Genomic DNA, 25,642 nt, shown 5'->3' on the forward strand with positions numbered 1-25,642 from the left:
AGACGTGGTGCAGAAGAAGTCCCAACACTGGCCGTGTTTTCTGACTAGTGACAGAAATTGCGAGGTGCTGATAATTGAAACTGACGGGTAGACGACAGGTGGCATGTTTTTCTGTGTTAATTTCCCCCACCACATCCTATAGGATTCATAAATTAGCCTCTTATGTGGAACTTTCACTGGGTACCTGGCCACCTCAACCACGTTAGGCCATTAGTCTGTTAGCCACTACTGCAGTCAATACTCCCCAAGACACAAAGCTATGGTGAGCACAAACAACAATACAATCCCAATCAAAAATAACAGCAAATGGAAAACTAAAAGGGCAGGCAGGTGTGAATGGGGCATGTGCACTGGACTCATAACAGACTCTGCACCACAGGCACGTGGGAATACCTCCCACAAAGAGCACACTTCTTCCCCTCTCCATAACTCACCACACACACACACACACACACACACACACACACACACACACACAAAGTCATCCTAACTGTAGGTCCCTAACCACACAAAAACACACAAGAAACAGGTCCAAACTGAAAAGGTCACAGTGACAAAGCAATACAGAAACGTACCAAGCCTAGAAAATGAAGAAGCCATAGAGTGGCAGGATGGATTAGAAAATTGAACCCAACATTCTGCTGCCTGCAAGAAACGCATCTCAATAGTCAAAGCAAACACAGACTCAGAGTCAAAGGCTGGAAAACAATCCTACAGGCAAACAGCTCCCATAAAAAAGCTGGGGTAGCCATCCTTATATCAGACCACATTGATTTCAGAGTGAGGAAGGTCATAAGAGACAGTGAAGGCCATTACTTATTGATCAGAGGATCTGTACAACAGGAAGAACTTACAATAATAAATGTATATGCACCTAATGAGAGACCAGCAAAGTACCTAAAACAACTACTCATAGATTTGGAAAAAGACATCAATAGCAACACAATACTAGTGGGAGACTTCAACACTGCTTTGTCACCTCTTGATAGATCAACCAGACTCAAGCTTAGCAAGGACATACTTCATTTGAGGGAAACAATGGAAGAAAGGGACTTAGTAGATATATACAGGACACTTCATCCACAAAAAGCTGAATACACATTCTTCTCAAGCGTACATGGAACATTCTCCAAGATAGACCACATGCTGAGCCACAAAACATGCCTCCATAAAATTAAGAAGGTAGAGATTGTATCAACAATCTTCTCAGACCATAATGCGCTGAAATTAGAAGTAAATCACACACAAAAACAGAAAACTAAATCAAACACCTGGAAATTAAACAGTGCACTATTGAACAACGAGTGGATTAGACAGGAAATCAAAGAGGAAATCAAAAGATTCCTAGAAACGAATGAAAATGAGAACACGAGTTACCAAAACTTATGGGACACAGCAAAGGCTGTGTTAAGAGGAAAGTTTATAGCTCTACAAGCATTCCTCAGGAAGGAGGAGCGAGCACACATAAGTAACCTAACCTCACAGCTTAAGAGCTTGGAGAAGGACCAAAAAGAGGAGCACAACCCGAACAGGAGAAAGGAAATAATAAAACTCAGAGCAGAGATTAACGAGATGGAAACCCAAAAAACAATCCGAAAGATCAATGAAACCAAGAGCTGGTTCTTTGAGAAAATTAACAAGATCGATAAGCCTCTAGCAAAACTCACAAAGAAAGGGAGAGAGAAAACCCTAATAAACCGAATCAGAAATGAAAAGGGGGTCATTACAACAGAAACCACAGAAATTCAGAGGATCCTCAGGGAGTACTTTGAGAAGCTTTATGCCACGGAACATCAAAACCTCGAGGAAATGGATAAATTCCTAGACTCCTACAGACTCCCAAGGCTGAACCAAGAAGACCTGGAATACCTGAACAGACCTATCACCATCAAGGAAATTGAAATGGTAATAAAAAGTCTCCCCAAGCACAAAAGTCCTGGCCCGGATGGATTCACTAGTGAATTCTTCCAAATCTTTAAAGAGGACTTACTCCCAATGCTCTTTAAGCTTTTCCACGAAATTGAAATATCAAAAACACTTCCAAACAGTTTCTACGAAGCAAATATCACACTGATACCAAAAGCAGACAGAGATACCACAAAGAAAGAGAATTACAGGCCGATATCCCTGATGAACACAGATGCAAAGATCCTCAACAAACTACTAGCAAATAGAATCCAACTACTCATCAAAAAGATCATACACCATGACCAAGTAGGATTCATCCCAGGGATGCAAGGATGGTTCAACATTCGGAAATCAATCAACATAATCCACCATATCAACAAAAGAAAAGATAAAAAGCATATGATCATATCAATAGATGCAGAGAAAGCATTTGATAAGATCCAGCACCCCTTTATGATGAAAACCCTAGCCAAAATGGGTATAGAGGGGACCTTCCTCAACATAATTAAAGCCATCTACCACAAGCCTACAGCAAGCATCATCCTCAATGGGGAAAAACTGAGAGCCTTCCCTCTAAGATCAGGGACGAGACAGGGATGCCCACTCTCTCCACTGCTGTTCAATATAGTACTGGAAGTACTTGCAATAGCGATTAGGCAGGAAAAAGATATTAAGGGCATTCAGGTAGGAAAGGAAGAAATCAAGCTCTCACTATTCGCAGATGATATGATACTCTACTTAGAGAACCCAATAACTTCCACCAAAAAACTCTTAGAAACAATAGACTCGTATAGTAAAGTTGCAGGTTATAAAATCAATACCCAAAAGTCCATGGCTTTCCTATACACAAACAGTGAGAGAGAAGAAAGCAACATGAAAAAAACAATCCCATTCACAATTGTGTCCCAGAAAATCAAGTACCTAGGAATCAGCTTAACTAAGGAAGTAAAGGACCTGTACAAAGAAAACTACAAAACGCTACTTCAGGAAATAAAAGAGGACATGAGGAAATGGAAAGATATCCCCTGCTCATGGGTCGGGAGACTTAACATTGTCAAAATGGCAATACTACCGAAAGCATTGTATGAATTCAATGCAATCCCTATAAGGATACCCATGACATTCTTCAAAGAAATGGAGCAAACACTCTTGAAATTTATATGGAACAATAAGCCCCCACGAATAGCTAAAGCAATTCTTGGGAAAAAGAAAATGGGAGGAATCAACCTCCCGAACTTCAAACTGTACTACAAAGCAGTAATAATTAAAACAGCATGGTACTGGAACAAAGGCAGAACTGCAGACCAATGGAACAGGGTTGAATACACTGACATCTCTCCTCAATCATATGCTCATCTAATCTTTGATAAAGGTGCAAGTAATGTGAAGTGGAGTAAGGAAAGCCTCTTTAATAAATTGTGTTGGCATCACTGGACGGCTACATGCAAAAAAATAGGCTCAGAACTCTGCCTAACACCATGTACTAAAGTAAGATCAAAATGGATTAAAGACCTCAACATCAGACCAGAAACCATAAGGTACATTGAAGATAAAGTTGGCAAAACCCTCCATGACATTGAAGCTAATGGTATCTTCAAAGATGCCACGCCACTGGCCGAGCAAGTGAAAACAGAGATAGATAAATGGGACTATCTTAAACTAAGAAGCTTCTGCACCTCCAAAGAAACAGTGACCAAAATACAAAGACAGTCTACAGAATGGGAAAGGATATTCACCGAATACACATCTGACAAGGGGTTGATATCCAGGATATACAAAATACTGGTTAAACTCCACAAGAAGAAAACATCCAACCCCATCCAAAAATGGGGCAATGAAATGAACAGAAACTTTCTCAAAGAAGAAATCCGAATGGCAAAAAAGCACATGAGAAAATGCTCTACATCATTAATCATCAGGGAGATGCAGATCAAAACCACAATGAGATACCATCTCACACCTCAGAGACTGGCCCAAATTCAAAAGAACAAAAGCAACCGATGCTGGCGTGGATGTGGCGAGAAAGGGACACTCCTTCACTGTTGGTGGGAATGTCCACTGGTTCAGCCCTTCTGGAAAACAGTATGGACGATTCTCAAAAAATTAGAAATTGAGCTCCCATTTGACCCAGCAATACCACTCCTGGGAATATATCCCAGAGAGGCAAAAATGTATAGTCGAAGTGACATCTGCACTTGTTTGTTCATTGCAGCCCTCTTTACAATAGCCAGAAACTGGAAGAAACCTGAATGCCCAAGAACAGATGACTGGTTAAAGAAACTTTGGTACATCTACACAATGGAGTACTATGTAGCTCTTAGAAAAGATGAAGTCATGAAATTTACATACAAGTGGTACAATATGGAAAGTATCATGCTAAGCGAAATGAGTCAGAAAGAGAGGGATAGACATAGAAAGATTGCATTCATCTGGGGGATATAAAGTAACAAAGTATGAGATTAATACCCAAGAATAGCTGAGATCAGCACCAGGAGGATTACTCCATAACTTAGAGGCCAGCCGGGTATCCTAGAGGAAAGGGCTATTCAGATAGAGAAGGGAGCACCAAATAAAGGATGTTTGGAGGATCCTCCCAGGAGGGGAGATGCATGTCGAAAGTAGACTATGGACTGAACATGTTTGCCACTCAATGCCTCTTTTGCAGACCACAACACCCAAAAGGAGAGAGAGAACACAGGGGATTGCCCTGCCACAGAGACGGGGGGATGGGGGGATGGGGGTATGGGGGTGGGAGGGATATTATCCATGGTGGTGGAAAATGGGCACTGGTGGAGGGATGGGTATCTGATCATTGTATAATTGAAACCAAAGCACAAAAAATTGTAAATCTACAACTTTAAAAAAAATAAAATAAAATAAAGGGGAAAAAAAAAAAAAAAGAAAATGAAGAAGCTAGCCCAGGTGACCCAATCAGTAGTGAGCAATATGACCTCTCTAATAAGGAATTTAGAACGGAGTTGTGAGGGATGCATAAGGAGCTCAGAGAAACAATGGAATGCACTACCAATAAAATACAAGAGAATATGAGAGCAGAAATGAGAAAATGCAAATGAAAATACAAGCAGAAAGGACAGGCTGTGGCAAGTGAAATGCAAAAACTCACTGGAAGGTCTCAGCTGCAACTGCTAAGGACAGAGTCAGTGAGGACGTGACAGAGTCCAAGATGAGGTGCAGAGAATCCCTAAACAACAGCAGGAGATAACGAAGAACCTCAAAACAATCAACAGATGAAGAGAACTTTGGGATGAATTTGAGAACAACAACAAAAATAATCATTGAGGGACTAGCAGAGCAGGAAGAAAACCCTGATGAAGAAGCAGTTGTCAAAGAGAAGTTTCCAAAGCTGAAGGATGCATGCACCCAGAACCAGGAAGCCCGAAGGGTAGCAGCTAAAAGAAATCCAAATAAAAATATGCCAAGACACCTCCTAATCAGAATGAATAATACCACAAATAGAGATAGAAACAGCAAGATCACAGAAGGAAATTGCTTACAAAATCCTTAAGATTTACAGCAGTAATAAATTCAACTCTTGTTTCTTAAAAAAAAAAAAAGATTTATGGCAGACTTATCAGATGATATCCTCTGGACCTGAAGACAGTGGTGGGGTACAGTGGAAAAAACTCGATGAAATGAACACCTCGCCAAGAATACTTAACACAGTCAGACTCTCATTCAAATCTGAAGTAACACGCAACTTCACAGATAAGCAACATCTCAGGAACTTCATAGACTCAAAACCATTGTTATAAGAGGAACTAAATGGGCTACTTTAAGATAAGACAAGCCCCGCAAACACAATAAACTCCGAAGAAAGATGGTACAAAACCCCATCACAACCTCTCTTAATGTCAGTGGGCTAAATACACTAATCAAGAGGCACAGAATGGCAAGATGGATTGGAAAATTGAACCCAACACTTTGCTGCCTCCAAGAAACACATTTGAACAGTCAGCATAAACATAGACTCAAAGTCAAAGGCTGGAAAACAATTCTCCAAGCAAACAACCCCCTCAAAAAGTCCACGGTGGCCAGACTAGTATCAGACCACATAGACTTAAGGCTGAAGAAGGCTGCAAGAGACAGTGAAGGTCTCTTAATGATTAAGGGATCTATACGTCAGGAAGAACTCACACTCCTAAATGAAAATTCACCTAATGGGAGACCAGCAAAATACTTAAAACAACTGCTAAAAGACTTGAAGTAAGACATTAATAGCAGCACAATAGTAGAGGGAGATTTCAACAGCACTTTGTCACCTCTTTATCACTTGATCACTTGACATCCCGTTACTCATCAATTTGCTCAAGTGGGCACCAGTAATGTCTCCATTCATCCCTGTCGCGTGCTAGTGTAGACCAATGGTGTCTGCTCGCTCTAGGAACACGAAGAGCCTCAAACAGATCGTTCAGGGTCTTGACAAAGAAGTCTGACCCTCTTGTAGGTGGGCAGCCACGTGGTCTTTTGACATCCCGTGGAATCCAGTCTGTAACGGCTCTAGTCCAGCGATCGTCTCCAAATCTCATTAAGTGTCCAGCCCATCTGATTTTCGACGCCTTGGCAAATGAGACAGCATCCCTGATTCTTGACCATTGATGGAGGTCAGAACTCCGGATTCTTTCTCTCATTTGAGTGAAACGTGATACTCCAAGCATAGCTCTTTCAATTCCTCTTTGGGAGACCCGAATACCGGTCTCATCCTATGTTTGGTAGGCCCAGATTCTCTGAGGTGTATGTTAATGCACGAAGAACAGTGGAATCGAAGAGATGTGCCTGGAGCCAGAGGTTCTTCATCCTCTTAGCTATTTCTTCGATGCTCTTGAAGGTGTTCCACACCGCTCTCTTCCTCCTGCACAGCTCAGGTGCCTGGTCGTTTGTCATGTCGAGTTCTTGAGCTAGGTACACATAACTTCTGTTCAGAGATATTTATTCCATTGAAAGCGAATGGAATGTCAGGAACGAGTCCGTTTCTCATGAACATTGTCTTTCAGCTGCTGTCCGACCTTTCCACACTCATGGTTGAAGTCAGCCAGCATTTATGCTACTTGGCTAAAGAAGGCCTTTGATTCTGTTGAGACTGAAGCAGTCATCGAAACCCTAGCCAAGCAGGGCATTCAAACTCAATACATCAGGATCCTCCATGAGTTGTATTAAAAATTCACTAGCAGGATCTCACCATTCTGCAAGGAAGTGTGATCATCGACGTAAAGAGAGGGGTTCAGCAGGGTGATACCACTTCACTGAAACTCTTCAGTGCCACCCTCGAGAAAATCATGCAACGACTGGAATGGGAAGGAATGGGAGTGAAGACAGATGGTTGGCAACTACATCACCTCCACTTCGCTGATGACATCGTTCTAATAAGATCAATGGAATAGAGTTGTATATCCTGACATTGCCTAATACTGACCCTCAAATATATTATCACTTAGTCTTTGATACATGAGCAATAAATAAGAAGTGGAGGAAGGAAATCTTCTTCAACAAGTGGTTCTGGGAAAGCTGGATAGCTACATGAAAAAAAAACTGAACTGAGACCTTTGTCTAATTCCAGGTACAAAAGTCAGATCAAAATGGATTAAATACCTTCATATCATACCTGAATCTATAAGGTACATAGAGGAAAACATAAGCATAACCCTCCATGACATTGAAGCTAAAAGCATCTTCAAAGATGCTACTAACCAAAAAAGTGGAAGCAAAGATAACCAAATGGGACTACATAACTAAGAAGCTTCTGCATTTCCAAATAAATGGCAACCAAGATAAAAAGACTGCCCATGGAATGAGAAAAATTATTTACTCAATACTCGTCTGATAGGTGGTTAATATCCAAGACACATAAGGCACTGGTAGAACTCTACAAGCAAAACACATTCATCACCATCAAAAAATGGGGAGAAGAAATGAACAGGAATTTTATCACAGTAGAAATACAAATGGCCAAAAGGCACATGAAAAAACGCTCTACATCACTAATCATCAGGGAGATGCAGATCAAAACAACGATGAGATATCATCTCACACCACAGAGACTGGCACACTTCAAACAGAACAAAAACAACCAATGCTGGCACAGATGCAGAGATAAAGGAACTCACGTTCATTGTTTGTGAGAATGCTGACTGGTCTAGCATTTTGGAAAACAATATCGGTGTTCCTCACACTTAATCACTTAATCACTTAAGTTCCCGTTAGTCGTCGATTTGCTCGAGCGGGCGCCAGTAACGTCTCCATTTGTCCCTGTCACGAGCTAGTGTAGCCCAATGGCATCTGTTCGCTCCGGGAACATGAAGAGCCTCAAACCGATCGTTCATGATCTTCACGAAGAAGTCTGACCATCTGGTAGGTGGGCGGCCACGCGGTCTTTTGACATCCCGTGGAATCCAGTCAGTAACAGCTCTAGTCCAACGGTCGTCTTTAAATCTCATTACGTGACCAGCCCATCTGATTTTTGACAACTTGGCAAATGAAACAGCGTCCCTGATCCTTGATCGTCGACGGATGTCAGAACTCCGGATTCTTTCTCTCATTTGAGTGAAACGTGATATTCCAAGCTTAGCTCTTTCTATTCTTCTTTGGGAGACCTGAATACCATTCTCATCTTGTTTGCGTAGGGCCCAGGTCTCTGAGGCATATGTTAATGCGGGAAGAACAGTGGAATCAAAGAGATGTGCCCAGAGCCGGAGGTTCTTCGTCCTCTTAGCTATTTCTTCGACGTTTTTGAAGGCGTTCCAAGCCGCTCTCTTCCTCCTGCGCAGCTTGGGTGCCAGGTCATTTGTCATGTTGACCTCTCGACCTAGGTACACATAGCTGTTGCATTCGGAGATGGTCGTTCCATTGAGAGCGAATGGGGCGTCAGGAACAAGGCTGTTTCTCATAAATATTGTCTTCGTAAGATTCAGCTGTAGTCCTACCTTTCCACACTCACGGTCAAAGTCAGCCAGCATTTGTGCCGCTTGGCTGATGTTTGGTGTTATTAAAACAATGTCATCAGCAAAGCAGAGGTGGTGTAGTTGCCGACCATCTATCTTCACTCCCATTCCTTCCCATTCCAGTCGTCGCATGATGTTCTTGAGGGTGGCACTGAAGAGTTTCGGTGAAATGGTATCACCCTGCCACACCCCTCTCTTGACATCAACGATCACTTCTTTGTAGAATGGTGAGATCCTGGTAGTGAATCCGCAATACAGCTCACAGAGGATCCTGATGTATTGGGCTTGAATGCCCTGATTGGCTAGGGCTTCAATGACTGCTTCCGTCTCAACAGAATCAAAGGCCTTCTTTAAATCAATGAACGTTAAACAGAGCGGCATCTTGAACTCCCGAGAAACCTCAATGAGCTTGGTTATGGTGTGGATATGGTCGATGGTGCTGAATCCTTTGCGGAACCCTGCTTGCTCGCATGGTTGTCCTTCATCTAGTGTTCTGCCAATCCTATTTAGGATGACTCGAGTGAACAACTTGTAGATGACAGACAATAGGCAGATCGGGCGATAGTTGCCAATGTCATGGATGTCTCCCTTCTTGAACAGTAGTACGGTCCTGCTGGTTTTCCATTGGGACGGAACCTTGCATTCAGACAGGTAGCGAGTGAAGAGCCGAGCCAGTGTATTGATGAGTACTGATGGCAGGTTCTTCAGGTGTTCAGGTCTGACCTTGTCTGGGCCGGGTGCTGTTTGTTTCTTTACTGACGAAATGGCGTGTCGGATTTCGGAAGGGAGAACATTGGGAACGACATATCCATCCTGTGGAATTTGGTATGTCGGCAAGTGGACATAGCTATCGAAGAGATTTGAGTAGAAGTCATGGATAATCTTCTCCATTGCCGTTCTGGAGGATGTGATGGATCCATCAGGACGTCGGAGGGCAGTCATCTTGGTCTTGTAGTTGGCAAAGGACAGGAGGGTGTTCCGAATACTTTTCCCAGCTTCTGCCGCATCTACCAGTACTTCTGCTCTTCTCTCTTTGAGGTCTTCCTTGATCGCATCTCTGCACTGCTTTGCGAGCTCAGACGTTAGCTTGCGGTTGCCTGAGGCATGCGCCAAACCACGCTGGCGAATTAGCTCAAGAGTTTTCGAAGATAGGCGATTTTTTGTGGCTATCTCTCTCTTGGCGTTCCTCGCACATTCATGGAGGTGCTGAACCAGTCGATCGTATTCCTCGTCAATGTTGTCAACAATGGCATCTTCCCATGTTGCTGCAATAGTACCAAAGAGTTCCCAGTTGGTGGTCATTCTGGGAGTTCTCTTTTTGAACTTTGCAGCCCTTTCTCCCCACTCTGTGAAGTAGAATTTTGCACGGAGGAGACAGTGGTCCGATCCCGTTCAAAATTTTGGGACAACAGCGACATCAGTCAGGCAAAACCGTCAATTGAATATGATGTGGTCTATTTCGTTGTGGAATTGTCCACCGGGAGACTCCCATGTCCATCGTTTAGATTCTGCCTTCTGGAACTGTGAGTTACCATGAATGGTCTTGGTCGACATGATGAACTCAGACAGTCTCTCACCCTGTTCGTTCCATTCTAGGCCATGGGTCCCGATGTGAAGTTCTTCAGCTGATCTTCTCGGTCCTATCTTGGCATTAAAATCACCCACAATGATCTTGTAGAAGGTGTGGTCTTCTTTATAGAACTTCTCTAGCTCCATGTAGAACTTCTCGATTTCTCTTTCATCATAATGAGATGTTGGTGCGTAGACAACGAAGATAGAAACTGCAGGCAGTGAGCCACATCTATTCAAATGTAAACGTCCGATTCGGGTTGTTAGGCATTCGAATGAATCAATGCTCTTGGCCAAGTTTGTGTTGACAAGGACACCGACGCCTCCAACACCTCTTTTATCGCATATTCCGAGGAACAATTCTTCTCCAGTGTCGAAAACGGCATGGTGAGATTCGTGCCTTCTTGTCTCGGTCAGACCAATGATGTCGTATTTGATCATTGTCGTATTTGGTGTTCCTCACAAAAATAGAAATTGAACTTCCATATGACCCAGCAATACCAGTTCTGGGAATATACTCTGGGGCCCAAAAACACAATCTGGAAGCAACCCAAGTGCCAATGAACAGACAATTGAATAAACAAACTATGGTACATCTACACATTGGTATACTCTGCAGCTTTTAGGAATAATGAAGTCAAAAAAAATGCTTATAAATGGATGGACATGGAGAGTATCATGCTGAGTGAACTGAGTCAGAGGGACAGGGACATAGAATGATTGTGCTCATTTGTGGGATGAAAAAAAAACACCACAATATGAGACTAATATCCAAGGCCAGTAGAAACAAGGACCAGGATGATTGTTGCTTGGTTCAAAGCTTACCATAAGTTGCAGAGGGGTGGGGAGGAATGGAGGGTGGGGAGAGCAGTTAGGATGAAGAAAGGATCTTTACAACAAGGATAGTTGGAAATGATAGCTCTGGACAAGAACTGAATGCTGAAAGTAGGTAAATATGATAATCTCTCAGAACCTGTAGTGCAAACCATAATGTCAAAAGGAGAACGAGAGAGAGAGAGAAGAAAAGTGCCTGCCATAGAGGCAGACTGTGAACGGGGAGAGGGAATTGGGGACATTAATGGTGGGAAATGTACACTGGGTGAAGGGATGGGTGTTGGAACATTGTATGATTTAAACCCAGTCATGAACATCTTTGTAACTGTGTATCTCATGGTGATTCAATTAAAAAATAAATAAAATATGAACTATTTGAGATTAAATATAAAGGGCTTAACAACTTTATTTTTAATATATTATCTTTAATATGTTATCTTCTTAATCCTGTTTCAGGAATAGACAGTTCATGGTAAGGTGGGAGGAACTGAAATATTTATTCTAACTGTGCTACCAGTGTAATAGAAAAGCCATATAGGGTATTATAATATGGTGTAATTGGAAAAGATTGTAGAACAAGTAAATTGGCAGGTAAACTACAGGAATTACTCATAAATATTGCCTTTATAAAAACAAACTAGAATTATGGAGTCAATAAAAATAAAAAAATAAATAGAATACATGAATACTTCAATCAACAAATGCTCATGGAAGTAGATTTAGCCCATAAAAAGAAAATGTTTGTGCAGCACTGCTTTTATTGAAAAACAAAACAAGAAACAAAATGAGTTCCTAGAAATAAGGTAATCGACCCGAGTTCGATTCCTCCGCCCCTCTCGGAGAGCCCGGCAAGCTACCGAGAGTATCTCGCCCGCACGGCAGAGCCTGGCAAGCTCCCCGTGACGTATTCGATATGCCAAACACAGTAACAACAAAGTCTCCAATGGAGACGTTACTGGGCCTGCTCGAGCAAATCGATGAACAACGGGAGGGCCTCGAGCAAGGTAATGAAAAAAACAGTATATCTATATGCAATTGCCATTTACAAGACATGAATTACAGCCATGCCATTTTCCTGGTAGCACTTTGGATTGATAAAAGTGAGATGCAGAGAAAATATACTACGGCTTAGTTTAAGAATAAAATGTTGACTAAAACCCAAAGATGCCTGTGCACATAAGTGTGTGTGGTGTGCACGTCTGTGCGAGACAAACGTGAAAGGGCTATGTAGAGACCAACAGTTTTAAATGTGCAGACTGTACATTAGTACACCGACACTGAGGAAGTGAACCAGACTCACTCTAACATGAGCAGGGAAAACCCGGCTGAACACCCATGGCAGAGCCCGTTCTCAGGTTCATGGCTTCTGGCTTTCTCTTCATTCACTGAATTAGTTCTATAAAACTAATTAAAGTCATGCAATATGTCCTTCCTTCCTTCCTTCCTTCCTTTCTTCCTTCCTTCCTTCCTTCCTTCCTTTCTTCCTTCCTTCCTCCCTCCTTCCCTCCCTCCCTTCTTTCCTCCTTCATTTCTTCCCTTCCTTTGTCCTTCCCTCCTTCCCTCCCTCCCTTCCTCCCTCCCTCCCTTTTTTCCTCCTTTCCTTTCTTTTGGTCCCTCTGACACTTGTTTCGTCATTTCTTTTCATTAAAACACCATGATTTACAAAGTTATTCACAACAGGGTTTAAGGGGTATAATGTGCCAACAGTCAATCCCACGACCAATTTTTAAAAATATTTTTTATCATTACAATGTTTCATGCACTTTGTAACAATCATACTGAAAATGTTTTTTATTAACTGTTGCCCCCACAATTTATGAAAGCAAATTCTACAACAAACTTTACACTAAAAGAATCTTAAAGAAACTGGGGTAAATACAGAGGTTAGCAGTTCACATAATGGTTGTTAAATATTTAAGAATTTTTAAACTTCATTAAAAACACATCAAATAGTCCGCTTCAGTAAAAGTAAAGCCATAATTATAAATGTGAGCTTCAAGTTTTTCAGTGGTAGAGAGAGAGCATCAGATCAGACCCAGATTACTAGGTGATCATAAAAGGGGCTGCGGCTAGAGGGAAAGCTGCAGATGACCAACCTGGCATTTAAAACTCTATTTTGCTTCTTCACTTATCACAATAAATGAAAGTCTTGCTTTTGAAATCTAAAACCATTGTGTAATAAAGACAAACCGCAAGTAATGAAGCAAGATATACTGGGTGTGAGCTCTGTAGCCCGACCTATGGGGTGGATTAGGAGGAAATGAAGTCATGCCTACAAAGTGTTTGGTGTTTCCTAACATGTCACAATGCTCAAATCTGCATTTGTGTTTTTCAGGCCACAGCCGTGTAATTTATGAAGCTGAGCAGCTGAGGGGGTGAGGGGAGAGGTGGCTCTGCCTAGTGGCCGGCCTCACGCAAGGGGGCTGGCGACCACAGCGCCAGAAGCAGAAGCCTTTGGCAGTGGGTGCACATGGGCATTGCTCTCCACAGGGTCTGCTCCGACTGTGGGACTCAGCTCACCACACACTCGCACTGACAGCCAGAGGCTGCAGGCGGGAGGGGAGAGCGACAGGCGCCCCCTTGGTGTCCTTTCCACAGCCTCACGGCTGCCCTCTGAGCACCGTGTTCCCTCAGCCACTTCAGGGAGAGACACTTCTGTCCTGATGTTCTCCTGTGTGAGAGGAGAATTCACAGAGGAAATCCACAGGGCGTGAAGCTCTTTCTTGAGGGAGTGTTGCTAAAGAGAGAAGCTCTACTCCCAGCCTGGAAGCATCTCTGCTGGCCTGCAGGAGGAACGGCCACGCCAGCGTTGTTAGAATCACACCCTGGATGTGGCCTGTCCAAACTGTTGTTTTCTCTTGCAAATCACAGTTTCCACTAGCACTGCAGCCTCTATCTCCTCAACAAGAAAACGGGACTATCTCCTCCCCCCCCACCCCCCCACCCCCCGCTCTTTCTCACAGACAGGGCCCATGCCAAGAGGCGTTTGGGGGTCCAGAGCCACCTGCTGGGCCTGAGTCAGACGGCAGGCAAGACAGGTGCTGTGCCCTGAGCTGCTTCCCGGGCCAGCTCCCCGCACACAGCGGACAGCTAATGGGAACCGGCAGGGACGCGAGCCAGGGCTGTCACTCACATGGAGTTGACTTTCTCCTCGGGACCTTGCAGCTGGCCTGTGACGGTGCCCTGGCTGGTGTTCATCACCCAGCCGACCACTCCAACTTTGTTGGCCTCCTGTTCCGTGTACTGTTCAGGAGAAAACAAGAGACCAAGTCCAGCATCAAAGCCTGACCCCGTGAGATACTTGGTACCCACACCCAAACAATGCCGAGCTGGTTTCTCATTCTAAAACAGATGATGGTGCCAGGGAGATGCCTCAGAGGCAGGGGCACACGTGTGTCCACAGGAGCTGGAGCCCGATACCACACGGCCCATACTGACACCTGAGAATTATTTCAGAAAATTTTTTTCTGATGAGTTTTATAATCCCTAAAATTCAGTGACATATCCCCCACTGGCTGGAGTGATAGCACAGCGGGTAGGGCGTTCGCCTTACACGCGGCCAAGATGGCCGACCCGAGTTCGATTCCTCCGCCCCTCTTGGAGAGCCCGGCAAGCTACCGAGAGTATTCGATATGCCAGACACAGTAACAACAAAGTCTCCAATGGAGACGTTACTGGGCCCGCTCGAGCAAATCGACGATCAACGGGAGGGCCTTTACTTTACTTTACTTATCCCCCACACCTGCTAAGCCTAAATTACATTGTTAATCTGGGTTCCAAATGATATCACTTCAGATTCACAAGCACTGAAGGAAGATGCCAGCTTGTACCCCATGAAAGGTCTTCCACTGACAGAGTCAGAGGTTCTCTGCTGACTCCCAATTTGACATACAGACTATCACTGGGCAAGAGCCCATTGCTTGCCCTAGACTTTTAAAAGTTCTTTTTCCAAATTCAGTAATGCTACAATAAACATCTTGATTTTGAACCATCTTCACTACATCACTAACATTCTTGTAGGTGCAGTCTACTGGAACTTCTTAAACACGTGGTTGAAAGAGAGACATGGGCTCACTCGTGCTGTGGGGTTGGGATTCGTGCAAAGGAAAGATTACCAACAGTATTGGAAGCCACAGCACTTCAATCAATAGATAAAAACTCAATAAGTGAGTTTTAATAAAAATCTCAGTGACTTTGAAGAAATACAAATATTTCTTCATTTGCTGTCAGGACAAACAAAGAGCAATAGACTAATCGCTACATAGAAAACAGCTTGCCTCTCCCTCTCAGTACTCAGGAATAACCACAGAGAAAAGTTAGCCCCAAAGCAGAACAAGAGAGTTCATTGACTTACCCTTCTGAAGCAAACGCCTATAAAAAAAAGGATAAAAAGAAATGTCAGTTTGTCTACCTTTTAAAAATTATAATTTCCTGGCTTGCTTTTCATCTAATTCATTAAATCGGTCACGGTCCTCCCATTGTTCATCGATTTGCTCGAGCAGGCCCAGTAACATTGTGAGACTTGTTACTGTGTTTGGCATATCAAATACATCACAGGGAGCTTGCCAGGCTCTGCCATGCGGGCGAGATACTCTCGGTAGCTTGCCGGGCTCTCCGAGAGGGGCGGAGGAATCGAACTTGGGTCAGCCATGTTGGCTGTGTGTAAGGCAAACACCCTACCTGCTGTGCTATTGCTCCAGCACTAGTAATAAATAAAAAAAAAAAAACCTTTTGATATCTGAATGTATTCAGAAGGTATCATTAGAAATCATTTCCTTTTTTTTGTTTTTTTGTTTTGTTTTGTTTTGTTTTGCTTTTTGGGTCACACCCAGCGATGCTCAGGGGTTACTCCTTGCTTTGCACTCAGGAATCAGTCCTGGCGGTGCTCGGGGGACCATATGGGATGCTGGGAATCGAACCTGGGTCGGCCACGTGCAAGGCAAACACTCTACCCGCTGTGCTATTGCTCCAGCCCCAAATCATTTCCTTTTTAAATGTAAGGAGAAAAGGAAATCATCTTGGGGAAAAATCAAATCCCTTTTTTCTCAGTTTTAAACCTTCTCCTCCAGCTTCCAATTTCATATCATACTCAAAATAAAACACAGCCTGGTTATCACTGTCTCCAAGATCCTCCCAGACGCTTTGAACACATTGTAGAATGCCTGTATCTGCCGAGCACAACCAAACTGCCTCTGTGCTTCTCCACATGCCATAGCCATTCCTGTCTCTTAGCCTCACACATACTGTTCCCGCTGCCAGGGATGTTCTTCCCTTGACCTTCTCTTGACTAGCATTTTCTCATCATTCATGTGTCCACACTCATGCCATTTCCTTAGAAAAATATGTCCTGATGAATTTATCTGAAACAGCAATGTGCCCTATATGCTTCCTGGCTATGCTATATATTATATTTTTGTCACTTCTTTTAAATTTGCACTCTTCACTATAAGTTTTATTAGGGTAAGATTTTACTTTCCTTTTTCTTTATTTTTTCTTGTTTTCCTTTTTGTTTTGGGGCCACACTCAGCAGTGCTCAGGGCTTACTACTGGCTCTGTACTCAGGAAATTGTATGGGATGCCAGGGATTGAACATCAGTCATCCTGTACTATCACTACAGGCCCTGGCTGGATTTTTTCTGTCTTGTTCATCATTGTGTCTTCAGCAGCTAGAGCAGACCATGGCACATCGTTATTGAAAAAGTGAATGAAAGAAAAATGAATGAATAAATATTTAAGTGAAATGTTTTACTCTCCTATAAAAATTCATTACTGACATTGAAATATGCATACAACCATTCAGATTATAACTTAGGTTTAATTTCAGACTGATGATGATAAATTTACTTCATTTAAAGCTGGGAGGAATCACAAAGATTTTGTGCTGATCTGAGCTGAACTTAACCTAAAGTGTATTATATACGTTGAGTAGATACTATAGAGCATATATTATAAAGAATAGCAAGAAGTTACCAAATTATGCCTGAGTTGACCAATAAATATTAATGTGGAGGTTTTAGTTATAAAGACATAATCACAAGAGCTGAAAAAGGAATAACTAAACTGGTTGTCTTATTGAAACTTAACCTAGCAGATGAGTAAGATATGGTGATTAATCTGTGACTAAGAGTGGTAAAGGGGAAAGACTTGAGATACATTTGTAGTTCCAGAAGTAGCACAGCCTGGAAAGCATATCAAAACAAGTTACTAACCTTCAAAACACTGACCGGAAAAATACTATTCTTCTTGCCTAGTGAGAGATGTGCACACAACCAATGATAGTTAAAAAGAAAATAAAGAGAAGTGAAAAAGAAAGAACTGAAATAGAAATGAAATGTTATTGAAACAAAGATGAGCAAAGGAGTTAGAGTTAACCATATTTATATTTCTTGACTTTAATGTCTTAAAATGTTCAACCTCTAAAACACTACTTCTCCATTTACCTGCCCATTTAAGGGAAAAGTATACACATAAACCATGTGGTATCTGACCAAACTATTAAATAATTGATCCATTCATTCATTCATTTTCATGTTAAGCAGTATTCAAGAAATTTTCTTTTTATATCTGGGGTTCAATAAACTACTCCTATTGTAAAATTGAGTTTAAAATTGTTTAATATAGGCTGAACAATAGTACAGTGGATAGGGCATTTACCTTGCACAGTCAACTGGGGTTCAGTCCCTGGGACGCCATAATGTTCCCCAAGCATCACCAGGAGTGATCTCTGAACACAAAGCCAACTCCTAGCTGGGTGTGGTCAACTGGGTGTGGCCAAAAACTAACAACAACAACAACAAAAAACTGCTGAAAGCATTGGAAAACCAAATAATTACCACATCCATTTCTATGATTGCGAATAGTATTCACATACTTAGCAGCAAAGCACCAGTACAGTACACAGCATAATCAGTTTCCCTTTCAAGGTTTCAGAGTGTATTATTCTAGTTGTAACTATAACATCTACAAATGCTCCAAGACAATCAAAGCTGTCCAGGGACCAGAGTACAGCATATGGGCACCTGACCTTCATGAACAAACTGGGTTCAATATCGGCAACCCATATGGTCACCAAGTGCCGCCAGGGCTAATTCCAGAGTGAAGTAACCCCTGAGCATCACTGGGTGTGGCCCAAAACCTTTAAAAAAATAATAATTTAAAACACAGCCCTAGATATGGGTACTCAATCATTGTATAACTGAACCCCAAGCACAAAAATATGTAAGTCTACAACTGTACCTCATGGTGTTTCACTAATAAAAATTTAAATAAATAAATAAATAAATAAAACAGCCCTAGTTCCCCAGTCACTCATTCCCAAACCCGCAGAACAACAGAAGTTTGTGAGCATTAAATGTCTTCAGAATATGGAAATGGAATAAAACAGAGACTGGAATAAGATAGCATGTATTACCAAAAGGAGTGAAAACTAAGACTGCAAAGGAGTGTGTGTGTGTGTGTGTGTGTGTCTGTCTGTCTGTCTATCTGTCTGTGGGACAATGGAGGAGGGGGACTGACAATGGAGAAAGAGCTGTGTTGCAATAGCACTGCAAGCATAAAATATTATTATTGGTGCAGTTCTTCAAATTGAGGAATCCAGTCCATCTTCCTGCCATACACACACACACACACACACACACACACACACATACACACACAAAGAATCAATGACCACAGGAATCAATGGCCATAGTACTCCAGGATGTGGCCACAGTTCTGATAAATGTACCATAGACTCATAAGATATTAACAATAGGGTAACTGAATGTGCAGTAGACAGGAAATAAAACAGAATCTAAAGCACTTCTGATATGGGCCAAGGATGGAGAGCCATGGTGAACTGCATGTCAACCTGAGTTCAATTCCTGGCATCAAAAAAAAAATCAATGATTGAAATTGTTACAATAGAAAGAAGCACTTAGAAAAGAGGATGAGCAGCATCCAACATTGACCTGAGGCCTATATACAAACACCAAAAATAGACCTGAGAAGCAACTCTACTCTGTATAATACATTCTCCATAAATGTATAGTCACTGTCACTGTCCTCCCGTTGTTCATCAATTTGCTTGAGCAGGCCCAGCAACATCTCTATTGTGAAACTTGTTGTTACTATGTTTGGCACATTGAATGTGTCACGAGTAGCTTGCCAGACTTTGCCGTGCAGGCAAGATACTCTCGATAGCTTGCCGGGCTTTCTGAGAGAGGCGGAGGAATCAAACCTGGCTCGGCCGGCTGGCTGCATGCAAGGAAAATAACCTACCACTGTGCTATTGCTCCAGCCCATAATATAATGAAGAAAATGAGCTAATTCTCTGAGTCCAATGTCAATTAGGGTGCTTATGTTTAAGAACTACACAGGGTGACTGGCCCAGCCCTTTTGGAAAACGATATGGGCATTCCTCTAAAAGACTAGAAAATGAGCTTCCACACAACCCAGAAAAATCACTTCTGGGAATTTACCCTGGGGCCCAAAAACAATACCAAAAAAAATCCATCTACACTTCTATGTTCACAGCAGCACTATTCACAATAGCCAGAATCTGGAAACAACCCAAGTGCCCGAGAACAACTGGATAGAGAAATTCTGGTACATCTACACAATGGAATACTATACAGCTGCGAGGAAAAATGCAGTCACGAAATTTGTTTATACATGGATGGACATGGAGAGTTGAATGAAATGAGTTCATGTTGAATGAAATGAGTCAGAAGGAACTGGACATAGAATAATTGCACACATTTGTAAGATGTTTAAAAAAACATAGTATGAGACTAATACCCAAGGACAGTAGAAACGAGGGCCAGGAGGGCTGGTCCATGGTTGGAAGCTTGCCACAAGTAAGGGCGAGAAGGCAGTAAGGACAGAGAAGGGACCACTATGACAATGATAGCTGGCCACTCTGGATAAGAACTGAGTGCTAAAAGAAGATAAAGAGATACACATGATAACTTTTGAGGAGACAGAGAGGGAGAGAATGGGAGAAGCAGTAAGATCGAGACAGTAAGAGAGAGGGGTGAAGGAGTGAGTGACATCAAGACTGGCTGAGTGGAGGTGGGGGTGTGGTGGCTGGAGGGACACTGGGTTGCTGGTGGTGGGAAACTGCACTGAAGGAACAGCGTTGGAACATTACACTACTGAAACCCAAACAAGAACAACTTCCTAACTGTGGTTCAATTAAAAAAGAAAAAATGGAATGAGTCAGGGTATAGTATATCTGACCCCTTGAACATTTGACAGCGATTTGTCAGAAAAGATGGTTTCAATTCAAACATATCAAAAGAAATATAATAATGCCTTGCTTGGGGTTGGAAACATTTTTGTGATAAAGTTCATTAAGTCAGTTAATTCCCTGAGCAGTTTTCACTCCAGGACAGGTAATCACTTACCACCTTTCCCAGTTTCATTTTTTTATCTCTGAAACCATTTTAATTGAGAATGTTTTACATTTAAATATTGAATAACAATTTTACTTTTCAGTCTACATTTTGTCCCTACTAAATAAATGTTCCTAGGGGTTACCTTGTTAGGAATCAGGCTCAGGCTCTGGGTCTAATTCCTACTACCTTTATTTAAAAGAAATAAATTAAAATGAATGTTCCCAACGATATTTTCTTCCTTTGGTAAATTAACTTTCATAGTATTTCTAACGAGGTATTTTACAGTAAGTAAACCTAATTGTACTTTAGTTGGCACCAAGACTGTTCTATATTTTTAAATTTACTTTTACAGTGTCCCTTTGACTGCTCACTTTATATCATGGATCACCTCTATATCATTGCTCTAGCGATTATGCTATATTAATTATAAAGTATTCCTGTGTGATACATCGTTATATCCACAGTTATGTAGATAACATGTATGGCATTTATTTCTTAGGCAATCTACAAGAAAACGGTGAGCCCTTTGTTAACTCTTTAAACTGAACCTGAAACCAAAATGAGTGACTGACTCTCTCCCCAGGGAAATCAAATCATCTCTTTACTTTGTTCAGTGAGGCCTCACACCTCGACAAGGTGTCCTAAAAGGCTGCCCAGGGACTGGAGTGATAGCACAGCGGGTAGGGCGTTTGCCTTGCACGCAGCCAACACGACCGACACAGGCTCGATGCCCAGCACCCCATACGGTCCCCTGAGCACCGCCAGGTGCAATTCCTGAGTGCATGAGCCAGGAGTAACCCCTGAGCCGGGTGTGACCCAAAAAGCAAAAGAAAAAAAAAAAGGCTGTCCGTACTGGGGCCAGCAGTTTCGCGCTCACCGCGCCGCCCCCCCCCCCCCCCCCCCGTTAGTCCCCGCACGTTGGGTCCTGCTAGTCTCCGCCCTGCGCCCGTCAGTCCCCGCGCCCCGTTAGTCCCCGTTAGCGCCCGCACCCCCCGCGTCCCCGGCGCCCGTCAGGCCCCGTGCGCCCCGTACCCCCGAGCCCCGCCCCCGCGCGCAGGCGCGGACCGTCCCCTACCCCCCCCCCCCCACCACCACCGCCGCCGTTGCTGCAGGGTCCCTGCGTCCCCGCGTCCCCGGCGCCCCTTTAGGCCCCGCGCCCCCCGCGCCCCGTTGGGTCCCGTTGGGCCCCGTTAGGCCCCGCGTCTCCGCGGCCCCCGCGCCTCCCGCGCCTCCCGCGCTCCTCGCGCCCCGTTGGGCCCCGTTCGTTCCCGTTGGGCCCCGTTAGGCCCCGCGTCTCCGCGCTCCGCACCCACCGCCTGCGCCTACCCTGCACGATCCCGTGCACTTCGTAGTCCACCGACTTCAGGGCCACGGCCATGGCAGCGGGCAGGGCGCGGCGCGGGCAGCGGGGCACGGGAAGCAGGCGCAGCAGCGGGCGCAGCGGCGGGCGCGACAGCGGGCACATGGGCCTGGCACCGGGCGGGACGCGGGCGCTCGGGGTCACGCCAGGTCAGTGCCGCCGCCCGTTGGCGCTGGCCGCTGGGCCGGAACCGAGCGTTCCCCGCCGAGACCGGGCGGGTTGGAAGCGGACTGTCCACCCCTCCAGCCACCCGGCCAGCGGCAGGACCGGTTCCCAGTGGCGCGCTTCTCTGCTCTGGAGAAGAGAGGCCACCGCGCGGCCTGGGGACAGCAGCTTGCGGGCCAGGAGGATGAGCTGCTGGGGAGGTAGGTGGAAGGGTGGCCCAGGGCAGCGCTCATTTGACTATGAGGACGGCACCCGCATCAAATGCAACCCAAGACCCGGGAGATGGTCCGGTCAGGGCCTACGACTAACGCAAGGCAAGCCCCTTCCATCCTGGCACCGTGCGTGGGCCCTGGAGCACCCAGGGTCAGCCTTGAGCGCTCCGGGCCATAACGCGAGCCTCCCGCACCACCAACCAAAAAAACCCACTTTTCCCCAGCGGGTACAGTGAAGAGCAGCGGCCCTCTAGTTCTAGAGTTCCAGATGCCCTTGTGAGAACTCACCTTTCCATCTTCCTCTCCAGAGTCAAAAATAATCCTCTGCAATCTGAAGGCACCAGTTCTATTAGGGAACACACAAAAAATTATTTAAAACTTTTAAAGTACTTAAATCGCTTTTAAAGTAAACTCTTTTCGGGGGCTGGAGCAATAGCACAGTGGGGAGGGCATTTGCCTTGCACGCAGCCGACCTAGCTTCAATTCCCAGCATCCCATATGGTCCCCGGAGCACCGCCAGGAGCAATTCCTGAGGGTATCAACCAGGAGTAACTCCTGTGCATTGCCGGCGGGTGTGACCCAAAAAGCAAAAAAATAAATAAATAAATAAATAAAAAGTAAACTCTGTTCTAGAAGTGTTAATCCAGATAATTTCATGCAATGAAGGTTTAATTGCAGAGAGCTCACAATTTGTCTTCCTTTCGTCTCTCTTCCTGTTAATTGCAGATACTTAATAATTCCCTTTCACTTAATGGCTTAATTGCAGGGACCTCACCATTTGTATTCCTCTCCTCTCCCAGCTCATTGCATGAAGTCTCTAGAATCAACATGGCCTTTAAGTCATTTTTTGAGTGGTCATTCTTTTTCATGTCACTCTTTCCAGTGACACATGGTCAGTTTCACAGAGCATATCAGATAAAAGCAAAGATCTTCAATCACCACTAACCTGTCAGCCACTTATCCCCACCCTGAAGGTTATGGGTAACCTATAGCCAAGATGGTTTGGGGTATCTTCCACTCTAAAAAAAAAAAAAGTCATACTTTTGAATCTATTTTATAGAAATATCTCATCCCACTTCCCATCCATCCCCAATCTTAATCTGTGGGAATTTGTCCCCCTGACTGAAGCCTCCAAGGTTGAGATACACCCCCGGACAAACAGCTCAGGTCTTTGTGCGCAAACCTGCACCACACAAATAAAAGAAAACAGTCCAGGGTCTTTTTGACGTAGAAAATAATACTGGGAAAAATGGAATAGGGAACTGTCAGGCAATGTCACACTGTAAGCAGGTCCACTGACTGGTGCTGTGACATCCCCCGGCCTCTGCTCTCCGGAGACGGCAGTGCCCACGTGCTGCTTGCCTCAGCCTTCGAGACCACTGAGGGCTGCCCGGGCTGCTCTGACCTTGGACAGTCCTTAAGAGTTCGTCTTTTTGTGATGTCCCAGTCTCTGCAACCCGCCCCTGCAGGACAGAGTATGCCAATCTGACTGGCTTCGGACACTATGCAATAATCTAGGCAAAGACTCACCAGATTTCACCCTCACCCTTGCTGCTTTTTTGGGATTTTGTTGTCTTGGTTCTCCCAAATAATGCTAAGGAATCCAAGAAATGCAGGAGACTAAATCCAGGCATGTGACATCCGACCCTTTGAGCTCACTCCCCATACTAATTCTTTTACTTTTCTCTGTCTCTCTGTCTCTCTCTGTTCTCTCTGTCTCTGTGTGTGTGTGTCTCATACACACACACACACACACACATACACACACATATATACACACACATATATGGCAGGAACTGAACACAGGTGCCCTAGTTCTGAGTTTATTACCAGCCCTATCCTAATTACATACCTGTCTTCCCCACTACTACAGTGTCTTCTAAAAAGTGAAGTTTGGGATGGGGAGAATAGCTTAAAAGGGTGGGGCTGAATCCTTGAGTCCCTGAATTTAATCCTTGTGAGTCCCTGAATTCAATCCTCACCACAGTGGGTAGGGCATTTGCCTTGCATGCGGCAGACCCGGGTTCGATTCCTAGCATCCCATATGGTCCCCTGAGCACCTCTAGGAATGGTTCCTGAGTGCAGAGCCAGGAGTGGCCCCTGTGCATTGCCGGGTGTGACCCAAAAAGTTAAAAAAAAAAAAGTTTAAAAAAATAAAACCTCAAACTCAATCCTGTCTCTTACATTGATCTTGTCACTGACTGAGTTTGACATTTTCCTTCACTTAATATTTTATTCTCCACATTTTCCAAGAGTGCCCTTACTAGTTATTATGAAGCTTTGTTGTAATTTTAGAAATGCTATAGCAACAATTGACATTTCTCAGCTGAAATAATCACTGTCTGCCAACAAAAGAACATTATCAAACATTTTTTTAATGTACCATTTCAGCAAGAATTGACAATATGATATTCTAAACTAGAAATTTGTTTTTCTTATGGGGCCTCACCCAACAGTGCTCAGGGCTTCTCCTGACTCTTTGTTCAGGGATCACTTCTGGCAGAACTCGGGGGACCAAATAGGGCAGTGGTGATCAAATCCGGATCAGCTGTGTGCAAGGCAAATGCTCTATTTGCTGCACCCTGACCCCCAATACTTTAGAAATTCAAGCACATGTTGGTAATGCTTAAGGTCATATTAAATATCACTCATTATTAGAGAATTTTTAATAGATGTAAAATTTATCCATAGCACTAAAACAACTTTTTATCATTTTGTTTATTTTCATATATACACACATGTATGTGAGTTAAAGTGATCACTTTGCATTGTGGTGGAGGATGTGATGTGGGGAGATGCAGGAGTGGGTGGAAGCACAGTGTAGGGTTGGGGTAGGAGAGCAGCGCAGGCGTGGTGTGGGAGCACAGTGCAGGGGTGGGGTGGGAGAGCAGTGCAGGTGTGTGTTGGAGCACAGTGTAGGGGCGGGTGGGAGCACAGTACAAGCATCAGCTGCATCTGCGGACCATGTGCTCTATTGTGGGCCACTTCCCAAGCCCCTATTTCAACTTTTCACTTTTCTTTTTCCATAATTAATCTCTCCAATTAATATTTCACTAATTACGTAATGTATCATTGAGAGTATAATAACTGTAGGGACCTACTAACTCCTTTTACTAGATACTCAGGTTCCCTCTCATTTTACTACCATAATATATATTAAGGAGTTATGTTCATGCCAATACCTTCATTGCCATACTTTTAAATAGAAAGTAGAAACTAGATTATTAAATTACAAGATGAGTTTACTGTCCTTGATAAGGT

The 25,642-nt window shown here is 43.8% G+C and overlaps 1 protein-coding gene across 2 annotated transcripts in view; it reads right to left on the minus strand.

The window, feature by feature from the left end:
* Positions 1-22,152, minus strand: part of ACYP2 (acylphosphatase 2) — a 181,022-nt gene extending 158,870 nt beyond the window's left edge. The window contains exons 1-3 of one of the 2 annotated variants that reach the window (XM_056114141.1): positions 21,971-22,152; positions 15,622-15,638; positions 14,401-14,510 (exon numbers count right to left, since the gene is read on the minus strand). In XM_056114141.1, the coding sequence (XP_055970116.1) occupies positions 14,401-14,510; positions 15,622-15,638; positions 21,971-22,109 (266 nt within the window). In that variant the 5' untranslated portion in view covers positions 22,110-22,152. The remainder of the gene's footprint in view (positions 1-14,400; positions 14,511-15,621; positions 15,639-21,970) is intronic. The other variant, XM_056114142.1, reaches the window with a different exon arrangement.
* Positions 22,153-25,642: the final 3,490 nt, after the last annotated feature.

This window comes from Sorex fumeus, unplaced genomic scaffold (genome assembly GCF_029834395.1).
Source record: "Sorex fumeus unplaced genomic scaffold, SorFum_2.1 ptg000024l, whole genome shotgun sequence".
Classification (NCBI taxonomy): Eukaryota; Metazoa; Chordata; class Mammalia; order Eulipotyphla; family Soricidae; genus Sorex; species Sorex fumeus.